At 37.1% G+C, this 25,689-nt stretch overlaps 1 protein-coding gene across 2 annotated transcripts in view; it reads left to right on the top strand.

Annotated features, from left to right (window-relative positions):
- Window positions 1-21,299, top strand: part of nrp1a (neuropilin 1a) — a 65,667-nt gene extending 44,368 nt beyond the window's left edge. The window contains exons 7-17 of one of the 2 annotated variants that reach the window (XM_046847034.1): window positions 1,281-1,436; window positions 6,230-6,374; window positions 9,712-10,043; window positions 11,136-11,280; window positions 13,954-14,064; window positions 14,962-15,009; window positions 16,143-16,283; window positions 16,375-16,652; window positions 16,791-16,884; window positions 17,101-17,151; window positions 18,524-21,299. In XM_046847034.1, the coding sequence (XP_046702990.1) occupies window positions 1,281-1,436; window positions 6,230-6,374; window positions 9,712-10,043; window positions 11,136-11,280; window positions 13,954-14,064; window positions 14,962-15,009; window positions 16,143-16,283; window positions 16,375-16,652; window positions 16,791-16,884; window positions 17,101-17,151; window positions 18,524-18,810 (1,788 nt within the window). In that variant the 3' untranslated portion in view covers window positions 18,811-21,299. The remainder of the gene's footprint in view (window positions 1-1,280; window positions 1,437-6,229; window positions 6,375-9,711; window positions 10,044-11,135; window positions 11,281-13,953; window positions 14,065-14,961; window positions 15,010-16,142; window positions 16,284-16,374; window positions 16,653-16,790; window positions 16,885-17,100; window positions 17,152-18,523) is intronic. The other variant, XM_046847035.1, reaches the window with a different exon arrangement.
- The last annotated feature ends 4,390 nt before the right edge of the window (window positions 21,300-25,689 follow it).

Raw genomic sequence — 25,689 nt, 5'->3', positions numbered from 1 at the left:
AACCCAGCCAGGATTTTAATGTGCTGTTACCATGGCTGCTGTGTGATGACTACAGCACTTCCAGGAGCCTGATGTTTGAAACAGGTTTCTAAACCCATACTGGAAGCTTTTGTGTGAGTTTTGAACTTAAAAATGTGATTATTTTAACTGTTAACATTATTGAATGGCTAGATCAGATTATAATAAATGGTTTTCACATGTTCCGGCTATTTTATTTAAAAGTGTGTCACAAAACAATTCGCAGAAATGTTGAGCCTCAGGAGAAATGGGTTAGTCTAGCTGACTAGCGAATTTAGCTAGTATTTGTAATGAAAATCCTGTCGTAGCATCTAGGGTAATCTAGGCTATCTAGCTGTAGTTTTTGGGATGACAAAAGGACATAGGGTTTCATGAGATTGTATTTTCATGTAAATACATGTACTGAATGAAGTTACAGTTGTATCAATGTTCCTATGCCATTTTCACATGATTGCTGAGTATTTACTTTATTATTATTTCACTTTGTGTTCTGTGTACATTAAAGTCTATATGTAACTATAATCACCATACAGTCAAGAAGTAAGTATATAACCAGCGATCAGGCAGAGTCAAAAGCACAAACTGCAAAATCAATCCCTTTTATAAGCAGAGGGTAAGAAGGTCATGTGCAGTCTCTCTCGTCTCTCCTAACAGGGCAGGCAAGACGGGATGTGTTTTTCACGGATATAATCATATCATAAAACACATATGCAGCAAGAGTCTGTCTGTGTCACTAGTTTAACAGACATGCTTCTGCTTTGTCTGTCTTAAATCTGAAAGACTGCAAAGTCTGCAAAACTAGACATTTGCAAACAACACACTCAGACTTTTCCTGTACATTTAGATTCTGCCAGTAACCCATATTTTCTCTCTCTCTCTCTCTTGCTCTCTGTCTCCCTCTCTCTACTCACAGGGTATCCCTCCATAATGATAACAGAGCTCATGATTCATTTATGAAGCATTCATCTTTTCATACAGCACACATCTGAAAATCTCTCCTCTTTTATGCATTTTTACTGCTTTAGTCACTTAGCCAGACAAGTCCCATATCTCCCGGTTATCCAATAAACTCTTGCGTCTTATCACAGGAAATTAAATCGTCGCCAGTGCCACCATTTATTAAGCCCAGCTTCATTAAATCAATCTTACCTTCTAGGTGCCTCGCTTGGTTATAACAGTGTCACACTTCAGGCATATTTTACAGTTGAAGTCTTCCATACTTTCAGGCTGTTGACTGTACAACTCGCTCGTTCTTTCCTCAGGTTGATCTTGGGTTTCTGCGTTTCATCTCAGCCATCGGGACTCAGGGTGCCATCTCTAAGGAGACAAATAAAAAGTACTATGTGAAGTCATACAAGGTGGATGTGAGCTCCAATGGGGAAGACTGGATCACGCTGAAGGAAGGCTCCAAACAAAAGGTACAAGCTCTATTTGGACACTATGACACTTATAATGAAAGGTCATCTTATACAATGGCGCTACTGAAAATTTCAGTTCTGGCTGGTCAAAAGGTGATCATTAATTTTTTAATAACATTGGCTCAGAGTGCTGCTTCAGCAGAGTTCATGTTAATGGACATTAGACATTAAACAGTAGAAGGAATCTCCATTGTAAGGTTTTTTGCATAGTCAGAAATAAGTCTGTGTCTTTTAAGTCTTTAGGATGAAGAGCTTTGCTCTTTCTCTATAGGATAAGCTGTGTTTTTCCCTTATTAACTTCAAAAGATCAGATATGTAAAAAGACTGGGGAAGGAAGTAGCCATTACTACTACCTGTTTTAGTGTCACACTGGTAAATGCACCTCAGATCATATTAATGTATTATTACAAAAGAATTTTAAATGTTGTTATCTAATGAATGTATCCAGGTGAAGATCAGGTGATCAGGAATGTCTCAGTTATTCTTTATTGCGCAAAAAAATAATTTGTGCTCAATTGCTGTGGTATAGGAAGAACTTTCTTATGTAAACTGATAACTTCAGGGTGGTAACAGTGAGCTACATACCGGTCTGCATTACACCAACATGTTATTGATTATACAACAGCAGAACTGTATATATACTATATCAGGAAATTTGATATGGAAAGATATTATCCAGGTAGCAATTTAAGTTTAATGCATTTTCCTATTTATAGACAAAACTGACCTTTTGTTTTTGTCCTTGATGGTTGGATTGTGCATTCACAATACAATTTGGTTTTGCTTGTTATTTCAATGAATTTTGCTCACATTTGGTTTATTGGATATTTCACTGCATCATAGTACACATGTGGTGGAGAAAACCAATATTTCAACCATTTACAGATGGTCCTTGAATTACGATGGTTAAAATTACAATCGTTACGATCTTACTATGACAATAGCGATATGACAAATTTGTACAAATATTTTAAGTTTTGCGCAGCAGGCAAAAGTAACACCGTATTCTCAGATTTCCACTCGCAAATTGACCCTCATGTACGTGCCCACTGCAGTATACGTACAGTATCTCACAAAAGTGAGTACACCCCTTACATTTCAGCAACTATTTTAGTATATATTCTCAAGGGACAATACTATAGAAATGAAACTGGGACAGTAAATCTATACTGCTATAAAAGCTGCACAATGGCTACTCTAAAATATATCCAAGTTTCATTTTTATAGTATTGTCCTTTGAGAAAAATATACTAAAATGGTTGAGGGGTGTACTCACTTTTGTGACATACTGTATATACTGTATAGTTTATACAGTACAGTAGTGTAAATTTGTAAAGTTTTGCTAAATGATGTACTGTAATTTGTTAAATTATTCTCCTGGGTGGGCTAGGCCATGTCTCGAATTTTCAAGTTACAATGGGGTCATCGAAACACATCTCCATTGTAACTCGGGGACTACCTGTACTTGTTTATTATTCAGCTATGATTAAACAATGCTCAGAAATATAAAGAAAGTTCTTTGCCTTTAAAGTTTTAGTTGAAATGGTCTCAAGCTCTCAGCTCGGCAATTTGCTATATAAAATGTGCATCTGAAATTCTAAGTCGAAATCACGCTGATGATTTTTGCACATCTCTCATGCAGCCTGGTATAGATATTAATTCAGAACAGTCTGCACTGTACCGTTTAATGCCTATTTCTTAGCGTCATTGCCAACAGAGTACTCGTCTGTTAAAGTATCCATGACGTATCCGTCTCCATAAAGACCACCATGCTTTCTAACGTCTCTCAGACTCCCAATTTTCCCCCCAGCCTGGAATGCGAACTCTTTCTGAGACCGAATGAATTTACAAGTGCAGTAAAAAAAAAAAAAACAACAACATGAAAAACAACTACAAAACAACCACAGTAGCCAGACAGGCGGTGGGAGATTTTTATTTAGAGCTTTTTTTTTCTGATTGTTGAATGATGTCAACATTTGTGTTTGGGATTTCCACACTTAACAACAAAGCCAAACAACAAAGGCATTAATAAACAGAGAATTTTGAATGGAAGGACACAGGGAAAGAGTTTTGTGTTTGAGCAGCTGGACAGAGTAGTAGAGCTAAAGGGGTCAGGAGTAGGTGTAGATCTTTTATCTTTCTTTTGTCTTTTATTAAGTTAGAAATTGTTTAAAATATGTTGACCTAGCTCTGTGTGTTGCTAATGTGTGTGTGTGTGTGTGTGTGTGTGTGTGTGTGTCGCATGTGTGTCTCAATTGTCTATTGTTGTTGTCTGTAAACCCAGAGGCCCAATTTCTCTCCTGACCCCCCATTAAAATCACAATTCCCTCTTTATAAAGACTTTACAGTTCTGACAATTCTCTCTCTTTCTCTCTCTCTCTCTCTCTCTCTCTCTCTCTCTCTCTCTCTCTCTCTCTCTCTTTCTCTCGATGCTCTAAAGTGCTTTAGTGAAAAAGGGGCCCATTTGCAGAGCGCTGAGGTTGCAGTTTGCCTCTGTGCTTGCCACTCGCTCTCCAAAAAAGGCTTTTAATAGTTGGTGCAGTTGGATGGAGCATTGGCGTGACATTTAAAGAGAGCCCCTTGTGTTGTTCTTTGCCTCACACTCACACATTTGACAAGCTGCTCCCAGAGACCCTGAGATATCAGCAAAAACAGAATACAGCGGCATAGAATAGATCGCAGGTTCTGCGGTCGCATGGCTCCAGACATCCTAAACACATCTAAACACATTTGCGTGTACAAGTGCACAAATTAAAGAGCTCCGTGTGAATGGATCTCTCATCTCATCCACATCTCATCTCATCTAGGGCCGAGTAACAGCATATCAAACGGTCACAAGCATTCAAGACCCAATGATAAAATAGAATACAAATACTCTAAGGTTATGTTTAATAAGAATAAGCCATGAATCCAGACAATTGTCTGTGTTATTAAGTATATTTAATGACATGTAGACTGAGAAGGGTGTGATGTTTTCAGAGAGGAAATACAAAGCTTTTCCCTCCAAACCCTTTCCCTTTCCTCTGGCATGTCGAATTTCCCTTCCCTTTGCTGAACACACTATAGCTGTCAGTTCAGTCTAGATCTGGGAGACATAACGATATCTGACAAAGCCACTAAATGAGCCGTACTTAGCACAGTGACCACATGTACAGAACCATAATTAGACAGGGTTTGAACTTTTACTGCGGTGTTTGAACCGCTAACAGATAGAACAAAGCCTCCCTGTGTATCTCTCTACAGCTGGCAATGTTGGGAGCCCAATTTATAACCAGCATTGAATTATGGAACTGTGTAAAATTCAGTATTGATATTTTTTATTGTCACACTTAATATAATTCGTGTGCAAACAGTTTCTTTCTTTCTTTGCCTTCCAGCAGCCAATGAGAGAAGGGTGGTAGGTAGAAAAGACTGCAATTCATTCATCTTGGAAACCAATAAAAACAGAGAGTAATGTGGCATTTATAAAACCTACAGTTAAATAAATGAACTGAAAGTGGTACGCTTTAACGCTGACTGAACCTCTTGTTCCTGTTTAATCCATCAGCATATTTTATTTAACCTGTTTAATTTATTTTTAAGTGCTTACTTGGACAAATGCATAAACACCCTTCCCTACTAATACAGAAAGTTGTTTGAATGTAAGAAAGTAAGCACTGAACAGTTGCTGAGCCAGTTATACTCTAATGTTCCCGAAATAATGTTTCTTGAAGTGAGCTAGAAAAGGGTTTGCTCACATAATACTCAAGATTAGGTAATAAATTAAACATAATAGGTGTGGGGTTACAGGAATATAATTAACAACCCAATACAGGGTTAACCATTTTCATATGTTTAAAGATATTATTATATAATACAGGATTCTAGCTGCTTAACATTTCTGGGTTTTCTTTGTCGTATTTTCATGATGCACTACGTTTTTTATGTTTTAACTCTTTTCATTGTTAGTCATATTAGATTACACAAGTCATACAAGTTATGCATATAAATGTGTGATTTGCTTTGGAACTACAGAGAGTCCCAAAAGACTCCATACATAGAGGAAATTAACACATATTTTGGCAAAATGTAACTTCATTTGCAAACCGAATGCATGATTGTCATTTCTTTGTAAACACCCGCAGAGTTGTTGCTTCCACTCATGATGAATTCGCATGAACACATCTGATGTTAAGGCATGTAATTGCAATTTGAGTGCGTTTCGGTAAATGATCTTTTTTGCTGTATCTTTTCCTGGTACATACACCATGGACTGCTTTTGTCAGAGGAATTCTTATGGTCTACCTAAAAAATATTTATAATATAAACTAAATATACTTTGCTAAGAAGTGTTTCTGCTCTGTATAGAGACTTTTGGGATGTAATAATAGCTGCTGTTATCACCAACAAAATGTTTTTTGTCAATACAAAAAAAATCTTTTTTTTAGATTTTTTATCTTTAATAAATGTTATATAAAAGCATAAATGTAAAAAAAAAACTGTGATTCTGAATCAAATGTTAAATAATCTTGGAGATTAATTGTTTTGGGTTGAATAAAGCAGGTTTGTTAATTTTTTGTCTTTTGTCATCCTACAATAAACACATTGAGACTGATACACATTTAGCAAAAATGTTTCTTGTAGTAATTACTGCACCATCTCCCACTTCAATGTGTTGAATGTAATCCAGATCGGCGGCTATGTTTATTAGATAAAACGTGACACAATTTTCAGGCTTCTAGGGACAGTCCTTGATGAATCCGCTCCAGAAAGCATGCTAATAATTAATGTGGGATTTGCTACTTCCCTGGCAGGTTTTCCTGGGCAACACGAACCCCACAGATGTTGTGAAGACCTTGCTGCCCAAACCTACACTGACACGTTTCGTCCGGATCCGGCCCTACACATGGGAAACGGGCATTGCTCTGCGATTTGAAGTGTATGGCTGTAAGATCTCAGGTGAGTTTCGGGGCGAGTTGCCCGAATCCTCCGACCCTATCGATTTACCTAAGCTTAAGCAGCTGCGAATTGTCAAACATATTGTTTATGTTTAACAATTTAAATCAGATTAGCAGTACAAGACAGAAGCCATGCTTGGTCCATGTGCTCCTCTAAAGGGCAATAAATCTCTCATCTACGTTGTTTACATTTCTTGCACACTCCTGGCATGTGTGAGAAATGTTTACTCGTTGCACTGAAAGATTTGTGCTGTTTCTCTTTTTTTGACTGGAGGATGTGGGGGTTGTTTCTGCATTATATATGGGCCCTGATGTGCTAAAGAGGATTACGCATTCAAAAGTCCTGTGTTTGGATGTTCTTCATTTAAAATGAATAGTGTCTATGGCAGGCATGGTTACTTCTCCTTCGAGAGAGTAGAACATTCTCACTTCTGCTCTCTCTCTCCCCTCTGAACCCACTAACCCTCCCCAGAGCTTCGGCTTTTCCACCAGACACACTTGCACACGCATGTTACATTCTTATTATAAATGCATGGCTCTTCGGTCACCACTCACACAGTCCCAGCTGGCTCAGCTCTCATTTGCATGCTCATCTGCATGTTTTGGCATGGCTCCACCCTCAGCAGGGTTTTGATTATGAAGCCTTTCATGTCATCAGCGACTCCCTGCTGAGACGTGTGTGTGTGTACTATCAATCTAATGTACAGCCTACATTTAGTGGTTCTATTTTTATCTTCTGTAACCTCCTGGGTGAAATTTAGTATTGGTTGTGTATGTGTGTGGGTGTGTATATATACTCGGTTTGATGAAACGCTAGCGTCCAGCTGGGGCAGCCATGTTTAGGGTGGATAAGTGCACCACATCTAAAACACATCATAAGAGCTCAGACTTCTTCATGACATCATCAACGTGCTGCGGGTTCCCTCTAATGATGCGGCCATCTTGGAGCATTCACAAACTTCAAAAAATTGGGAAAGCCTGTTTAAGCATAGAGCATTGAATATGGGAATTAATGTCATGCCTTTGAATGCATATGTATATAAATAATACATTACAAAAATATATTTTTAAATAGACATATCTTATATATTTCTACACTGACAAGATTATGGTTTTGATAATATATGCAGAAGCACGTGGTTATGATAATATGTATATGTATGATAATAATAAGAAGCACTTGTAAGTATATCATTTTATTAAAAATCATCCAAAACTTTCCATTTACAAGTGAACAAATGTAAACATTTATTTTAATTCTAAAATGCTGAAATATATGTAAATAATGTAACCTGTGGGATTAAAAAAAAAAAAACCTCTGGAAATTCTTTCTAGTTTCAGTAATCTTTACACAGTACTCCACCCATACCGAGTTGATGGCCCTGCATGTGAAAGTTAAACATACAATCCGAGCATGATTGTCACAGTATATAACAACAGAGAGATATGCGTTAAAGTGCAGGAGAAGGGTTTGATGAGACGTCATGTGTAACAGTCATTCCACATCCACATAGCCTTTAATAACCTTCTTCTACTTGTTTGTAAATAAGGCCATCTGTGCGTGCCGCCACCCGCTTCACACACCCACCCCAATCACTGCAGCCGGACCGGCAACTCACGCAATGACACACACACACACACACACACACACACACACACACACACACACACACACAACCAACCATCCACACACACAGTTTGACAACCTCCCACCAAACACTTCCAAAAGATTCTTCATAAACATGTCTACAAAAACAAGTAAGTCGATGGTTTTAAAGGGATTCGTTCAGCACTATGAGATGACTCAGTGTCTTTGGATTCTTAAAATGTTATAATTTGTCTGGAAGGATCTGAATACATCTAAACTGTTTACTAAAACAAATTTACATATAGATTGTATTCTTTAAACGTAATTCTTAAAAAATACCAGATAATAAAGTGGGAAACAAACATAGACAGAACATGTAATAGTGTTACATCTGAGAACATTTAGTTGTAGTTTTCTATTTAAAAGACAAATTCCCACACTGTGAAATACGTGTTAGTCTGAACTGCAATTACAACTCAACAGGATGACATTCATGGGTTCATTTATTTTTTAAGTTTTTTTTACCTGAATTTTGTGTATATATATATATATATATATATATATATATATATATATATATATATATATATACAGTATATATATATATATATAAATATAAAAAATCTTTTTTATTTTTTTTCTCCTATGATACTTGGCCTAAAGGGCATATTTGGTACATTATCATTTCTATAGTAATAACGTCCATCATTACAGTGAAACGAAACATTGTGCAAATATGAAAGCCAGGAATATATTTTAATACTGAGCCCCCAAGTAAATTCCAACATAAACTGCTCATTCCTATGTCCTGTAATATCCCACTATCATTGGACTTTTTTATTTTTAATTTTTTTTTTGCTTTCTGTAGCTCACACATCTGAGCACATCAGAAAATCGCAGGGAAGCGTGTTTATCCGTTCCAGAGCTGCACAGGCAGCATTGGTATTTCACACTGCATTAAGCCCATCTGTGACACATCTCATAGTGTTTCTGATGCTTTCCCGATTCACAGGAACTGAACTGATTTTAGATTGTAATATTGCGGCATGTCTTTTTTTTCCAAAGAGTGGCTTATGATGCATGGGGAGCCCATGTAAGTGCAAATGTCTTTTTAGACACAAACAATTACATTAAGGATAGTATATAAGGACTCCTTCAAGACGCCATACATTGTGCAATAATTGTAAACTTACAAGATTCACCAAAGATTCTATACTGAAAACAGGAAAAAAAAAAAAAAAAAAAAGGACAAGCCAAATAGGATTGGGAGAATATCAAAGACGAAAGAACAGGGTTGGAGGAGGGGGAGAGAAACCTGGTGCATGAAAACTAGAAGCTCAGATGTGAAAGGTAGAAGCGCCAGAGGAGAGGGGAGTTTTAATTAGATACCTGGAGACAAACACCGCAGGCGGGTGAGTTAATATGCACAGAGCAGAAGAGAGAGAGCAAGAGAATGAGAGAGAAAAGAGGAACTGCTTATCTGTGTATGCTGTGTCTTCATTTTCTCTTGGGTGCTGTCTCTTTGCTCTAATTTACGTTTCTGTCTCTCCAGATGCCTTTCTGTACTCCATCCGAGCCTTTTTTCTTCTAAGCGCACTGAGACAGCTGTAGAAAGCCAGTAATACATTCTGTCTCCATGGTTCCCCGTTCCAATGCGTTTCATGAGCTGAGAACATTGCTGTGCCCAAGTTCCTCAGTGTTCACGTCCACCTGTGTCTCACCTTATCCTTCTTTCTTTATCTCCATGCAGAATATCCATGTTCAGGAATGCTGGGAATGGTCTCTGGCCTAATCACCGATGACCAGATCACTGCTTCCTCACACACAGACCGCAACTGGGTGCCGGAGAACGCTCGACTCCTGACCAGTCGCTCAGGATGGACTCTACTTCCACAACCGCAGTCATACATGGACGAATGGCTCCAGGTAGACCTGGGTCAGGAGAAACTCGTGCGCGGACTGATCATCCAGGGAGGGAAGCACCGTGAGAACAAGGTCTTTATGAAGAAATTCCGTCTGGGCTACAGCAACAACGGCTCTGACTGGAAGATGGTGATGGAAGCCAACAGCAACAAGCCCAAGGTGAGCGGAAATGCAGCTGGAGTTTAGCGTTTAGTGCAAATTAATTCAGCCTATTGACAGTATGCTGTAAAGTTTTTAAACACAGTTCCCTTGAAAACGTGCATTTCTTTTTTGAAACAGGAGATGCTTAAGTATTGCCACCCCAATTATCCTTCCCTAGTGAGGAAACTACAGCACCATGCCAATAGAATGTTTCACAAAATGTATACTTAAGATGCTTGCAACATTTTGGACCAATTTCCCATTTAAATTTTTCATGTGGACTAGTCTTTTCAAAATAATGGCATTCTGACTTAAATTACCTTTAAACCGTTGTCCCTTTCCAATCACTGCATAAAATGTATCAAATGTTTTTTCCAATTTTGGTAAGTAGGATGGATGAGGGGGAATGAGGAAGAAGGATTTGCAGCAGCTGACTGTAAATGTGCTAATGCCTCATTGGTATGCATTGTGCATGCTGTTCAGCCACGCTGCCCTCAGGAAGAGAGTGAAGAGACGAAACACCTCGTGCCTGTCAGAATACACCAGCAGAGATCTAGCACAGGGGCCTCTGTAGCTGATTTAAAAGTCCTAGTTTTACAGTACCTCCTTTCGATTCTCTCTCATCCTCTACTCTGTCCTCCTATCCGAGCTTGAAGGAGACAGGAAAAGTTAACAGTGAAGCCCATTAATTCTCTTTCATGCTGTTACTGTTGTAGACCTTTTCATTATGGGAGCATGCGTTAGTCTCTTCAGTTCTTTAATTCTCTCTCTGTTTCTCATTCTTATGTGATGTTCCACTGTGTATAAGGAGTCTGTTAAAACTGAAGTGAATGGCAATGGGAGATTTTCTCAAGAGAGAGAGAGAGAGAGAGAGAGAGAGAGAGAGAGAGAGACACCCTGCTGCGTTGGTAGCTGGCGAGCTTTTGCTTTAACGTTTCCTTCAGATGTCAGTCTCTATTTGGATTAAGAATTTTCGTTGTTTTATCCCCAGTTCTGTCCCACCGCTTCGTCCTTTCACAGACATCAAGAAAGCGCTCAAACGTATGGCTGAATTCACGTGTATGCTCTATATTATACTGACTACCTCTTTTTCTTTCTGTCCTTGTGCAGCTTTTCGAGGGGAATATGAACTACGATACACCAGTATTGAGGACAGTGGAGCCCATCTTGACTCGCTTTATTAGAGTTTATCCAGACAGAGCTACACCAACAGGCATGGGGTTGAGACTAGAGCTGCTGGGCTGTGAGTTTAAAGGTAGGTCTACATATAGTCTACTCTATTTGTCTACGTCTCTCTCTCTCATTTTCCCTCATAATGTCTTACTTGTCTATCTGAAAAGCAAACAAAAAAAGTTGCAGACTAAAGGGCTTTAAAATTAAAAAACGTAACAGTGTAAAATCACGCTGTGTGGTCCCTCATCATGGAGGAATAAATACAGATGCTGCTTGGCTGAACTTGAGCGGATACACTCGAGAGGGTAAAAAGTAAAGCCTCAGGGCTTCAGCCTTCTTCAGGATTAGTGCAGTTGTCCCACACATTCACCATCAAAGGATTTCTTTTGCCCAAATAAGCACCAGCATATGGCCCTCGCTAAGGACAGACCAAATGACAGGGACCCTCTAAAGAGCAGAAAGGATATACAGTCCATCCTCTGGAAATCCCATCTTTATATTTTAGAAGGATAACTTCACCCTGAAATGTGTTTCTGTTGAAATATCTGTAGCATGTTTACTGGTTGTATTTATGTGTTTCCCATGAGAGCTAAGCAGTAATGTGTTGCACTGATGTCGCAGGGGGATGTTGAACTTATATTCTTACTCACCATTTTCCAGTTATATGAAAGATAGCAAATGCAATGGTCCGAGAATGCAATACAGCTGGCCAATGCAGTTATGCTGAGTTGCAGCAGAACCTGGCTAGTTTGCAATCCACAAGATGATAAGCACAATGGTATTAGCAAGAAGTTTTAAATGCTGGTATGTTTTACCATGTCTATAAATGAGGAGGTGATAGAGCTGGACAGACCAAAGTACTTAAGTGCTGATGTACCACTCTCTATTCATAGAAATGAATGGGGCTAATTTCTGCTGCATCACAATTAGTACATGAACGGCTGTGTGTGTAACATAGGTAGTAGCGAAGAACTAAATAGTCAACTCAGAATATTATTACAAGATAATGAATGTTGGCTGCCACTCATGATACTGTTTCTATGAAAAAATACAAAAGTAATGAAGGATGGTGGATACAAATACTGGCCTTCTTCTTCGTTTTTTTCTCCTACTCTACACCCTCCTCCTTCGCTCTCACTCTTTGAGCTTATTTAAGTTTGTTAGGAGTACATTCTCTGTTGAGACAGCATTAAGTGGATTTACATATTGGCTTTCTTGGAATCACTGAAGCTGGCTTATGTAAGCTACGGCGTCCCACTGTGGGCTCTAGCTGGATGATAGCTTGTTTTTACTGGCAAAGCCAATGCACACACTCACGCACCACACACATACGGACAATTCACAACGGTTTATATATACTCAGTCATTCTCTCCGTGTCTCAGACACACGGTTAGAGTATAGCATATCGTGAAATATACACACTTGGGTGTTATCCGTATCTGTAAGAATAACAGCAGGGTGCTAGAACGTAACCAAAGCGGTCGCAACTGATTTATGCATTTGAATGTTACTCTCATCTCTGTGATTTTTTTTATATACAATGTATTAAGAATTAAACATAAACACACTTTTTCATGGGCCACTTTTAGTCAACTCATAAATCTGTAGATATATGTAAGGACTTACAGCTTCTTTTTTTTATGTAGGTAACTTATTGGAGTCTCTTTTTTGCCATTTAAGTTACACACTGTGAAGTGAACATTCAGTATGTGCCTAAGAAGTAATTTTGGAGTTACAGCGGGAAATGAATTTGAATATGGTAGTTTTACACAGAGAAAAAAAAAATCTGTCGAATACTGTGACTTAATAAATTTAAAGCATTTATATTTAAAGATAAAGCCATGTTTCACAAGATTTAATCGAGCAATTTCAAAACATTTTGTAACAGAAACAATCCATGGCCATAATTTCAACAACTAATGAATTTAGTAGATAGCAGCTCATTAAGGAAAGCAATTTTTTCGCAGATTTTCGTAGATTCATAGGGTGTGATTTGTTTTCCAAAGGGTCTGATTAGTAAAGTAACTACATGGCTTGTTGAAGTAAAAAAAAAATAGAGTTAAAAGATTCTTAAACAGAGAAGCATGCATTTTTCCCTCTCACTTTATTTAGTCTCGTCTGAGAATCTGTTGTCTTTCACAAATTGTAGTTGAACATCCCTAATGTGTGGACTGTGCAGTACAAAATATCGGCTTTGATTGTTCCAGCTACTTCAAATCATGCATGCAATTTAAACCTGCGTTTAACAACAAATCTAACAGCAGGAAATTTACCCCGTCAAACTTTCAGTAATCCCATCTAACCCCTCCTTCCTGCGCTCACTTCCTGTTCTCTCTCTCGCTCTATCCTCTCTTCTCTCTCTAACTTGCTGAAAGCCTGGCAGGCTCAGGAGCCTCTCATTATAAGTTGTGAGTAAACGGAGGGAATCCGGCTGTGAGTATAAGCAGGCAGAGCCACAGGCAGCAGGACACACATCTGACTAATGAGAGACCTGAGTCTGCCTCACATTCACACATACAGACCAAGCCCTGGGTGGAGCTGCTCAGACTGCCAGGACACATAGCAGCAGAGCCAAACCCCAGCACCTAGACACAAGCAACACACTGGCACATACATCACACATACACACATGGCTCAGGAGATGCTTCTGGTCCTGCTACTATGCTCTTACTAGCTAGTGTGTGATTTGGGTGTTTTATCATGTTGTGCCTTTTCTTCATTTAGTAATGCCCTTCTCTATTTATATATCTCTAGCACCCACTGTGCCTCCCACCCTGCCCGTTCCTCCAACCACACCATCGGACGATTGTGACGATGATCAAGCCAACTGTCACAGTGGAACAGGTGATGACTACGAGCAGAAAGGTGCTAACAGCAAAGCCTGCGCCCTTCCTTGCTACACCTTGCATGTTAACTGTATCCACTGAACTATCTTACGTGCACATTCCGGCTGAGCAAACTGCACAAAGCATGTTGCCCTCTACCCATTTTCCACATGCTTAACCCCAGGACCACATTCAAGGGTCATTCCTTCTATAAAGTCACCTTTCACTAATAATTTGTGCTACATGAACAAAAGTATCATTTTGACACTTGAATGTGATTCCAGCTACTATTTATAAGCCGTCTCTGTCCTGTTTGCAGCAGCTTCGCTGTGTTGTGTTGCATTGTGTTGTGTTGTATTGTGTTAACAGCTACCTATTATGTTGAAGGCAGGGAGTTATTTTTCACTTCATTGCTGGATACAATCATGTAGAAAGTTAAGGTGCAGTTTGTAATTTTGTATAATGTAGTTTTTCGTTTATTTCCAGACTATTGAGAGTCCCATGTGTTAAACCACTGTTAAAACAAAGGTCATTTGTAAAGTTAAAGGTCATGATTTAAAAAATGCTAAACATGCATATTTAGTAGTTTTTGCATCACTATAGCATATTGTAATAGATCTGAATTGATACATACTTTCTGGATCTTTGGAAAAAAAAATTTCAGTCTGTAAATGAACCTCACCCCCGTTAAGCACTTAACATTCACTAAAAAAAAGAAATCTTTCAAAAGATTATGGAATACTTAAGTATGAATGTTGGAGTGAAGACAAGTGACTGTTAATGATTTCGCCATGATTGCGCAAGGGCTCTAAAATTACATACTGCTCCTTTAATCACTTAACAGGAACCTGCAACTTCGCTTTCTGACAATTTAAGTAATGCTTAAGTCGAGTCCATATCCAGCTGTGTGTCTGATTTCACTTTGTCCCTGGTGCAGGTGGCACTACTGTTCCTGAGACCACTACAGAGATGGGCCCCATGACAGGTGAGAGAGATTAACAGTTCTATGTGCTTTCACATTATTTGTTTCTTCCATTACATACTGTAATACACTAGTCCTTTCTTTTATCTCAGCAATAGGTAGACATGAACGTTTATGAGTTGCGTTATTGCTAATGAGTGCTGTAATAATCCAGCTTCATCAGCATTAACGCAGTAAAACTCTGTGTGGATATAAATTGAGTGGGAGGACAGAACAATTCAGTTCTCTCTAATTAGGATGTGTATGTGTGGGGTCTGATGATGCATGCTTTTTGTTATGCTAATTTTGCTGGGTCCTTACAAGGATAGAAATTATTTTGATCCTGTAGGAATAGTCAGAAAACTCAATGCAAGCAAGTTGTCTAGATATCTTACTACTGAATAGGTACTTCCATTCCATTTCGAATGCAGTTTATTTGTTATGCAAACGGCTTCAAATATTTTTGGACTTCTGGTAAAACTTCACCAGAAGGAAACTTCTGGTGCCTTCCGCTGCAGCAGTACAAATCCTCTGGAGATGGGAAAAAAGAAATAACTTTTAATTGGATAGCGGTATTTTTTTTGAGGAACAGTGGCAGGGAGCCTTAGCTGTGGCTTTTAATGGAAAAATTTTTCCTCTTCACTGGGCAAATACTCTGCAGAAGCCACTCTGAATCCGCACGTTATTGCATTTCATACTGTCTGAAGAAAGAAAGGCGACAACATCGTTTGTCTTTTATATCTGTTTTTTTTTTTTTATTTTACACCCCCCTATTCTCTTGTCTTCCTGTCTTCCCTCCTGTCTCACAGAAAAGAGTGTGCCCTGTATTAAACAGCCTCGATTTCACACCTTCTGCCTATTTCATCAATATTATGCACATATAAATATCACTCACAAGATTTTGCATCTGCATAATCAGTGACAGCTTTCTGCATTTTTAATATTTTTTTAAATGTATTTTTTTAAAGAATCAGTTTGATTGTATTATTATGTCCCATTTGTAGCAGGGTGTTCTACTGCCCCCTAATGGTGAAGCTTTTAATACTGCAGAAACTGGACTTTTTCTCAGATGTTGAAAATGAAGTTACTCTGTATATAAATAATACTGCATAAGGATGTCTTGGTTATTCTAAGCATTTGCATTTGTGTGTTACTAGCATTCTTGTGGTTTGCGTGTGACTTTGGCTGGGCGAACAACCCCTCATTCTGCAGCTGGACGTCTGAAGGCAGCTACAGGTGGCAGATTCAGTCTAGTGGCACACCCACATTGAATACCGGCCCCAACATGGACCACACAGGTAACGCATAAAGAGAGTGCAATAAAACACATGATTTAAATCATATCTCGGTTCATTCCCATTCCTTAAACGTTATACCGATTCTATTCAGGTGGCTCTGGAAACTTCATTTACACCCTTGCGACTGGCGCGCAGAAGAAAGAGGTGGCGCAGCTCGTCAGTCCAGCTGTTACGGGTCAGGAATCAGATCTGTGCCTCTCCTTCTGGTATCACATGTTTGGCTCACACATCGGTACCCTGCACATCAAGCAGCGTCATGAGAGTGGGCGAGAAACAGCTGATGTACTGCTCTGGACTGTGAGCGGACATCAGGGCAACCGCTGGAGGGAGGCCCGTGTGCTGATCCCTCATTCAAGCAAACCCTACCAGGTGCGTGTAATGGATAGACATACCAAAAATGATATCAGTGTGTAAGAACAATGATTCACACTTGTTGACTAAGGCATAAATAGCAAGAAGAGATACTGCGACACTAATTAATGAATCTCTAAACGTTTGTTTGTGCAGGTGGTGATAGAGGGTGTGGTGGAGGGACAGAGCTTGGGAGACATTGCTGTGGACGACATTAAAATCCTGGAAATCAACATGGTGGATTGCAAAGGTGAGTCAGACATAAATCTCATGAAGATCAGTCAGTATCTAGCATGTTGATTTGTCAGTACGAGAGATTGAAATGCACTTAAAATATATATACACTTTAAAACAAAGCACTGATAGTTTTTATTTAAGTGGGAAAAGCTTGTTAGCTGTCAGTTAATATAACTGTTTTGTGTTTGTGTGTGTGTGTGTGTGTGTGTGTGTGTGTGTGTGTGTGTAGACCCAGATGTCCCTACAGAACCCATGCTAGCTGAAGACTTCGCAAAATTCCGTAAGTTTCCTGTTTTTGTTACTATGACAGCATTTCAGTGCCACATAAATTTTTTTTTATAAATACGATAATGAGAATAAAAAATAGAACTACAAGAATAAAGTCGAAATTAAGAGAATAAACTCGTAGCAGCACCGGCTGAAGTACTGTCATGCCAGTGTTACAGCAGATTCTGTGACCATTGTATTTTGTGACCTGAGAGGGTGCTATTGCTCAAATGCAGCTTAAAATTGATGGCCCAGAAAGATTCGGTACACAAACAGCGTCATTTCAAACATCAGCAGCCACAAGGGGTGTAACGGTACACGCTTCGCAAACTGTCAGTTGTAGTGCTGAGAAGAAACAAATTCGTTAATTGATCTGTACAGAAAAGACTCATTTACAGAAATTGCCTCTATTGTGCAGTCTGAAATTGCAACCAGTGGTTGACTCTAAGAATATTCGTAGGGGAGATGTGTTTCTCAAGAGAGAGATACACCAATGCTTCAGTCATGCTGCTACGACTTTATCATTGTAATGCCACGACTTTATTCTCGTAATTTCAACTTGATTTCGAATAAAAAAAATTTGTGCTACGACTTTATTCTCATAATCTTAGATTTATTCGTAACATGGCACTAAAACGTCTTCATAAGTTACACCACATATAGACGTAATAGTAATTATTACAAACTTAAACGAAGTTGGATTGATGGTGTTGATGTGCTAGGAAAAATTCAAACACCCAAAGACACACACACACACACACACACACACACACACACACACACACACACAAGTTAATGTATATTGCCTTATCTGCTTATTTCCTACTCCTTCATGCTTCACTAGCACCTCACTTCCTGCTTATTTATCACCACCCCTTATATACAGACTGTCCATGCATGTTTAATAGAACTGACAGGAAGGGAGTAATGCCTGTTTTGCAGTCATGTTTTCTGATTGGTTAATACAGCTAGACTGTATGTAATTCAGAAATTCAGTTTGGCTTTTCTTTTTTTTTTAACAGAAACCATTTCAAGCAGGTTTAATTATTTATTTTCATATCATATTGTACATGTAGTACCTTGGAACTTGCAGCATTATTTAAAGTGTTGATCTTATTTTTACTAAAGTTTACTGACTGAACTGACTATTGACTGAAAAAGTCAGACCAGGCTGAGCCAAACTTGACAGATGGGACCATGGGCATGATTTGATACTGTACATAACCTTGCACAAAAAAGAATAAAATCCTTTAACACATTTGCAGATTTGTATGTCTAGTTCCTACAATTTTCTCTCTAGTTCTTATCTCAGTTATTGCAATTTCTACTCAAGCAGATTACTTCATCTGTGAATAATTTTTCTACTGTTTGTTTTCTTTCTCTAGCTGTGGACATCACCAACTTCCCAAAGACTGTCGAGAACAAGGATATCAGTGGAACAGGGAACATGCTGAACACTTTGGACCCCATTCTGATCACTATCATCGCCATGAGCGCCCTGGGCGTCTTCCTGGGTGCCATCTGTGGCGTGGTTTTGTACTGCGCCTGCTCGCATGGCTCCATGGCCGACAGGAACTTATCTGCTCTGGAGAACTATAACTTCGAGCTGGTGGATGGCGTCAAGCTAAAGAAGGACAAGATCAACTCACAGAACTCATACTCAGAAGCGTGAGGCGCCAGCCAATGCGAGGACAGCTTTCCTCAGGGAGGCGGGCAAACAATAAAAATAAAATAAACAGACTGACGGCGCTCTCCTGTTGGATGAGGACAAGTTTCTGAGAACCAATGAGAAGAGAACAGGGACTGAGCCGTGTTTTTCTCAGGAGCTGCAGTGAACAGAACCCACCAGTAGGGGACACTGTGTACAAAAACATTGAATCTGAGGTTGAAGATGAAAAAACGAACAAACAAAAAGAATATGTACAGAGGATTTAGATGATTATTTTAATTTTTTAATTTTATTATTTTTTATTATTTTTTAGTTGCTCATTTTTACAATCGGATGCTGGTGTTGAGACCAATATATGAAAATGTTATATGTATTTATCATTTTGTCTGGAAGAATGAAAAACATCTTGAACATTTCTTTTTTTTTTTTTTCGTTTAAAGAAGATGTGAAAAAAATCCAAAACGAACCATGTCTGATAGCCCATAATGGGACACGTATCTGACAGCGTGGTTCAGTCAGTGCCTTTGGTACATCTTTCTTGGCCTCATTTTTAAGTTGTAAAAATTTTCTTTCATCCTTTTTTGTTCTGGAAACAAAGACAAACACACAAAAACGAAGGATGAAAAAGAAAACGAATAATAAACAAAAACATAAATGCTGGTCACCTGACCCTGCAATCATGACCCGGTTTATTCATTGCGCTTTAATGTTGAGAGCCCACATATTGTACATACAGTAAGTTTTAATATATTTTATTGCCCTTTTCAAAGAAAACGAGTAAAAAAAACAAAAGAACAAAAAAATAAGCTGCAATATCCCTTTTTTTCTTTGGTGTTGTAAATACAATCGTCTGACTGTTTTGTGAAGGTGAAAAACGTGTGCTTTTCGTCTTGTTTGGGTTGCTTTATCACCTTTCCCAGAAATGCAGCTAATGTGTTAAAACGCTGGTGGTTCACACACACGCAAAACACAAACACGCACACACATAAAACACAAACACTTATTCTCTGACAAATAAAGCACCTCCCTTCACCTACATCTCACATACATTTACAAGTCCATTCAATCCATTCAGGTGTTTTATGATCATCCGTAAGGCTGAAAGAAAATCAGGTGTTACCCATTCTTTTTTTTCCCCCTGTTTTTCTTTATTGCTCAGTTTTGCCATCATGACAGAAATGAACAAACCAACATCGTCATCCTCACCTCGATTCCGCATTGTTAAATCACCCTCTCGCCTCGAAATGCACTTTGTCGTCATCTGTCTTGCGTGAGTGACTAGAATAAGAATGGTGCTATCATCTTTGTGATATTTGGCAAATCGTCATAGCTTGTCTCTCATCTCTGACCTTGTCTTCTGGACGAACTCGTTCTCGGTGATGTCACGTTTGCCTCGTGTTTGCCTCACAATGATCATTACTTTGGCCATTGCATCTGTACCAAAGGATTTTTGCCTCAAATCACACAGAATAAACAGCATACACAATACAGAGGATGTGCATCAGCTCATATTCAGATAAGGCACTGATCTTGACTAAAAAAAGAACAGCATATTAGGGACTGAGACTTAATCCAGCACGTGGAACGCTGGCTCATCATTCAACATCTAATAACAATATAAAACCTAAGAACTTCATATCACACATTCTGTATCACACATAACCCAGAGTACTTCACTTTCTCATTCCCTTTCTGTCTCACTTTCTTTTACACACACACAAACATATGCACACACATACACACGTACACACCTAAACTGATTCATATTTTAAGGGTTTCTTGGTATGTTTCTGTGCTGTGCTGTGTTCTGTGGCAAACACGTTTTTCTATTCATTTCTCTCCAGTAGTTTGCAATGCCATGACCCCGTTTCTCAATGCTACCTGTGTGATCACTGAAGCTAAAGGCCGACTAGCTTCAGTGCGGTTTTGATGAAGAAAGCATACTGTAGCATCAAGGGAAAAAAAAGAAACAATGTTGCACTGATAGATATATTTAAAGAGGTTTATGTGTTTATAGCATTCATTTGTACAAAAACGAAATCTTCATTAAAAAAAAAAGGACAGTGTTCATTTTTTTTAATAGTTTCAGAATAAGTAAAATAATTCTGAAATATATGGTTATTGAGATGTTTTCATTATTGAAAAAGGTATACAAATTTCCTATAGTAAAGTTCCCATTTAGCTGATTGATTATCTTTGGTTTTGTATCGTCAAATCGAAATTTGTGCTTTTGTTTTTTTTCCTTTTTCTTTTATTTTTTACACAAGAAGAAGGGGAGAAACTTTTATTTTCAATACTGATTCTGTAATTGCTGTTATAGGAAGGAAAATCTGAATAAAACAGCAAGGCCTTAAAAAAAACTGTCAATCAATGTTTTGTATTTCAACACTCCATCATAAAAAGAAAAAAAATCAACAGTGTCTACTGTTCTCTCAACAGCTTAGCTAAACATACATTCCAAAGATTCAGATCCAATAAAACCTTTCGTAAGACATGCTGGATGGCTTTTTATTTCCTATGCATAATGGCCTGGAAATTACACCCCCCCAACCCCCCCATCTTAAAACTTCAAGTTCTTAAACATATTTAGTCTGAGATGTTTATGTGGTGTAGTCTGTCATGAATCTGGATGCAAATCGAAGTTTATTAGTAAAACAGACAAAAGACAAAGACAGAGTTGAAATCAAAGGGTCTGAAGGTGAAGGGTTTGGGTTATCAACAAGCACAATGTTTAAATTCATTTGTATTGTGCTTTCAGCCACAGAGCAGCTTTAAAAAAAATCCAGATGCCACAGTGGAAAAGAAGAACTGTCGAGAGGAGAAAATAATGATTGGAACCAGACCTATTTCACAAGTGATACCAGACTGAAGGATTATTCTAAATCAATACTGTATATAGTTATAGCAAAGACAAATCATACTGAGAGTGCTAAAAAGGATGTTAAGTGTGTGCATATTGTGAACCCTATTACAAACTCCATGAGTCCACATGAGATCATAAAAATACCCGTGTTCAATATCACAACATCTGAAGCAAAGCACTTATCCCCATAACTATATATATATATATATATATATATATATATATATATATATATATATATATATATATATATACACACATATATAGTATCTTACAAATGTAAGTACAACCCTGCATCAGTAACCATTGTAGAATATTTTCTCTAGGGAAAATACCATAGAAATGAAACTTGGATATACTTTAGATTAGTCAATGTGCAGCTTGAATAGCAGTACAGATTTACTGTCCTCTGAAAATCACTCAACATACCATTATTGTCTAAATAGCTGGCAACAAAAGTGAGTACAACCTAAGTGAACGTGCCAAAACTGTGTTCAAATTGTCAATATTTTGTGTGAGTGCCATTGTTATCCAGCACTCTCTTGTCAAAATTGTTATAAGATGAACAGCATGACAATGGTATACATTAATACAATTACTGAATAATTACTGAAAACTAAAAATCTTTTTATTAATTACTCACCAAAAATATATTAAAACAAAAATATTTTTATTATAGATATATAATGTATATATTTTGTTTTAACTTTGTGGAGATTTTAAAGCCTAAACTTGAACTGAAAAGGTCAACTAGTCACATATTTTTTCATTAGAAACATTTGTATTTAATACATTACATCAAATCATATATTTGAAAATCTTCTTGGAATGTAATACCTTTCAGAAACACCAGAGGCTGCTCATGTTCACCTCTCAATCTCCTAACAAAACAATTATTTTATACTTTATAAACTGTATATTTATCCTCAATACATCACTAGCAATGAACTTCTTTAATAAACCGTGTTAATTAAAGCATCACTACTATCAGACAGAATTGATTCACTGCATGTAAATTAAACATGTATGTAATGCACATTGTAACTACTGAAAAACCTGATAACTACAGTGAATAATTATAAAGGTGAGGGCGGCAGGGAAATTTGCACTAGATGATCAGTAAAAAAAAAGCTTCATGGCTTTGAAATGCAGCATTAACTATAAATTTTCAAATGTGGCCCTGTCCAGGCTCACCAGAAATGAACTATTAAAGATATGTGAGTAAGAAGTAATAAATATAAATAAATGAGATTTAGAGCATGCAGTTATAGACTTATAGAACTTATAGATCAGGCACAAACTTATTTGCATTGGATGAGGTGGAAGATAACAATAATTTCAAGTAATTTGAATAGATATATATTCCTAATTGCTTTTAAAAATATGAAATAAACATATTTCCTTACCTAAATTCCTTGTTGAATTAATAACTAGCTATATTATAAACATTAATCACATTACATGCAAAATAATCTGAAGCGATAGTAACTCATAATAACTCTTTTTTTCTTAATGCTGTCTTTTAAAATGCAGGGCATTACACATTTACCCAATATTTTAATTAGAAAGTTGCTATTTTTAACATCGCGCACCTTTCAATCTTCAAATTGAATGGAATGTGTTATCTCAACAACGTACAGTATAAATACAGTATATTTGCATATTTTTATTTTTTTATCTTTAAACAAATCTAACAACTATCAAGAAAATGTTTATTAATTATTGGATATAATATAACATGAGCTGATTATATTTAATCTGCCAAAGTTACAGCCTGTACTTGAAGATTGAATGAAAACTGTGTATAATAAATATATAAGTATAATAAATGGCACCCAAAGTCTAAACACATTCAATACATTGCAAGTTGCTGAAGGAATAAGCAAGATTTTTTTTGCCAAAATTATGACTTTTTGTTTACTTGCCTCATATGTGTACTGTTTATAATGTTCACAAGCACATACATTTCACAGATATTATAAGTTACATTACAGCAGTTGATATGATGATATCGCTCACTGCAATATGTTAAAAGAGTTACATTGGTGCTTTTTTACCTTTTATCCTTTGATGAACTATATTATTATCATATAGTCCCTAATCCTTAGTTTATGCATCATGCAGGCTTTAATTAATTAGTATTACAGGAACAAAGGAACATTTCCATTACACGCTTTAATAGTTAGTTGACATGTTTACAGGCTAAATTCTTTTATAGCCCACATTACAGAGCTTTTTTCAATTCAAGTGTGCACGATGTTTTACACATTTTGTAGACAAGTAGTTAGTAGTTTAATGTAGTTTCTCTTACACATTGTAACAAAATAGTTAAATTTATGGTTAAAGCAGCAGGCAGCTGTGGTTTCCAAAACTGTATGAAGTATTGAGGTTTAAGCTCAAGTTTATTTCTGTAGCGCTTTTCACAATGAACATTGTCTCAAAGCAGCTTTACAGAATTTAAGAATTATAGAACAAAAATTTTAATATAAGTTCATTATGTGTATTTATCTCCAATGAGCCAGCCTGGGGGACTGTGGCAAGGAAATGCTCCCTTAGATGGTATGAGGAAGAAACATTGAGAGGAACCAGACTCAAAAGGAAACCCATCCTTATTTAGTAAGTAGCATATTTCCCACCATAAACATTTATGGTGTTATTCTTAATAACAGTATTGTACAGTTAAAACCAATTAAATTGAATTAACTTTTTAGTAAGTTAACAGCAACACATTAATTTAATGTTTAATGCATGAAGCAGATGTTGCCAGAGGTGTGCTGTAAAAAATGTAATTCCCAAACAATTTTGATGTTTTTTGTTACTAGTGGCTTCATTCATTATTTTATTTTGGAGTAAAATAAGTGAAGTGGCTTGAATAAATATCTGTTTACTACTTATGTAAAATAAAAGGAAACAAGCAAAACAGATATTTCTTACATGTCACTTACATGTACTAAAACTCTTTAACCAGTAGGGGGCATTACAATGTAAAACATTTACATTACATGTACATTTATATTTACAGTGATAAAACTGATGATGATAGATAGATAGATAGATAGATAGATAGATAGATAGATAGATAGATAGATAGATAGATAGATAGATAGATAACACTTGATAAGACACATAAAGCATTATAAATGGCTAGTCTGGCTGTGTAGATGCCTCAGTTGATTGCACTGATTCATATATTCATGCATTCAGCTCATTATCTAAATTTTTACTATAAATATTGGGCTGATTTAATAAAGCTAGTAATTTAGTATTCAGATTTATACTCAGTAAACACTTTTTATGATAAACATTAGTTAGATTTAAGCATCTAATACATAAGTAAATATGAATAATTAATTCATTGTTAACAGTGAATAACTGTTACTTTGGGTAGTACAGTGTTAGTGAGTAGTGTTGCTACAATCAAGATAGAATTTATTGACTGTCTGTTGCTTTTCATCATCTTTCTGTGTTCTCTGTTTTTTCTTCACTACTACTACTACTATTTTTACATGTACACTATTTATATCAGAAATTTCCCAAATGTGGGACAAATAAAATTATATCTTATCTTATCTTATCTTATCTTATCTTATCTTATCTTATCTTATCTTATCTTAAATTATCTTATTTATTTAATGATTTATTAAATGTATGAAAATTCCCCTTGCACAAAACTTCTGTACTGTATTGGTCAGTGTTAAAGTGTCACTGCATTAACTGTGTTTACTGTTTTTACACTGAATGTTGCACATGTGCACTTGATGTTGTTAGTTTTGAGTTTTGCATATCTCCGTGTTCCTTATTGTTAATTTATGTTGTCTGATGCAGTACCTTGGATCTGGGGGGGACGTTGCTTCTTTTCACTGTGTTCTGCACTGTATATGGTTGGAACGACAATAAAAGCCTACTTGACTTGACTTCACTAATACTACTTCTGCCTCTGTGATTGTATATTGGCCTTTTAGTTTTTTCTTTAAATATTTAAAAATATGTTTTAAAAAATATGTTGTTTTCCAAACAAA

This window comes from Silurus meridionalis, chromosome 4 (assembly GCF_014805685.1).
Source record: "Silurus meridionalis isolate SWU-2019-XX chromosome 4, ASM1480568v1, whole genome shotgun sequence".
NCBI classification, from domain to species: Eukaryota; Metazoa; Chordata; class Actinopteri; order Siluriformes; family Siluridae; genus Silurus; species Silurus meridionalis.
The sequence above is the reverse complement of the archived record's forward strand: the minus strand, read 5'-3'. Positions and strand labels throughout refer to the sequence as shown.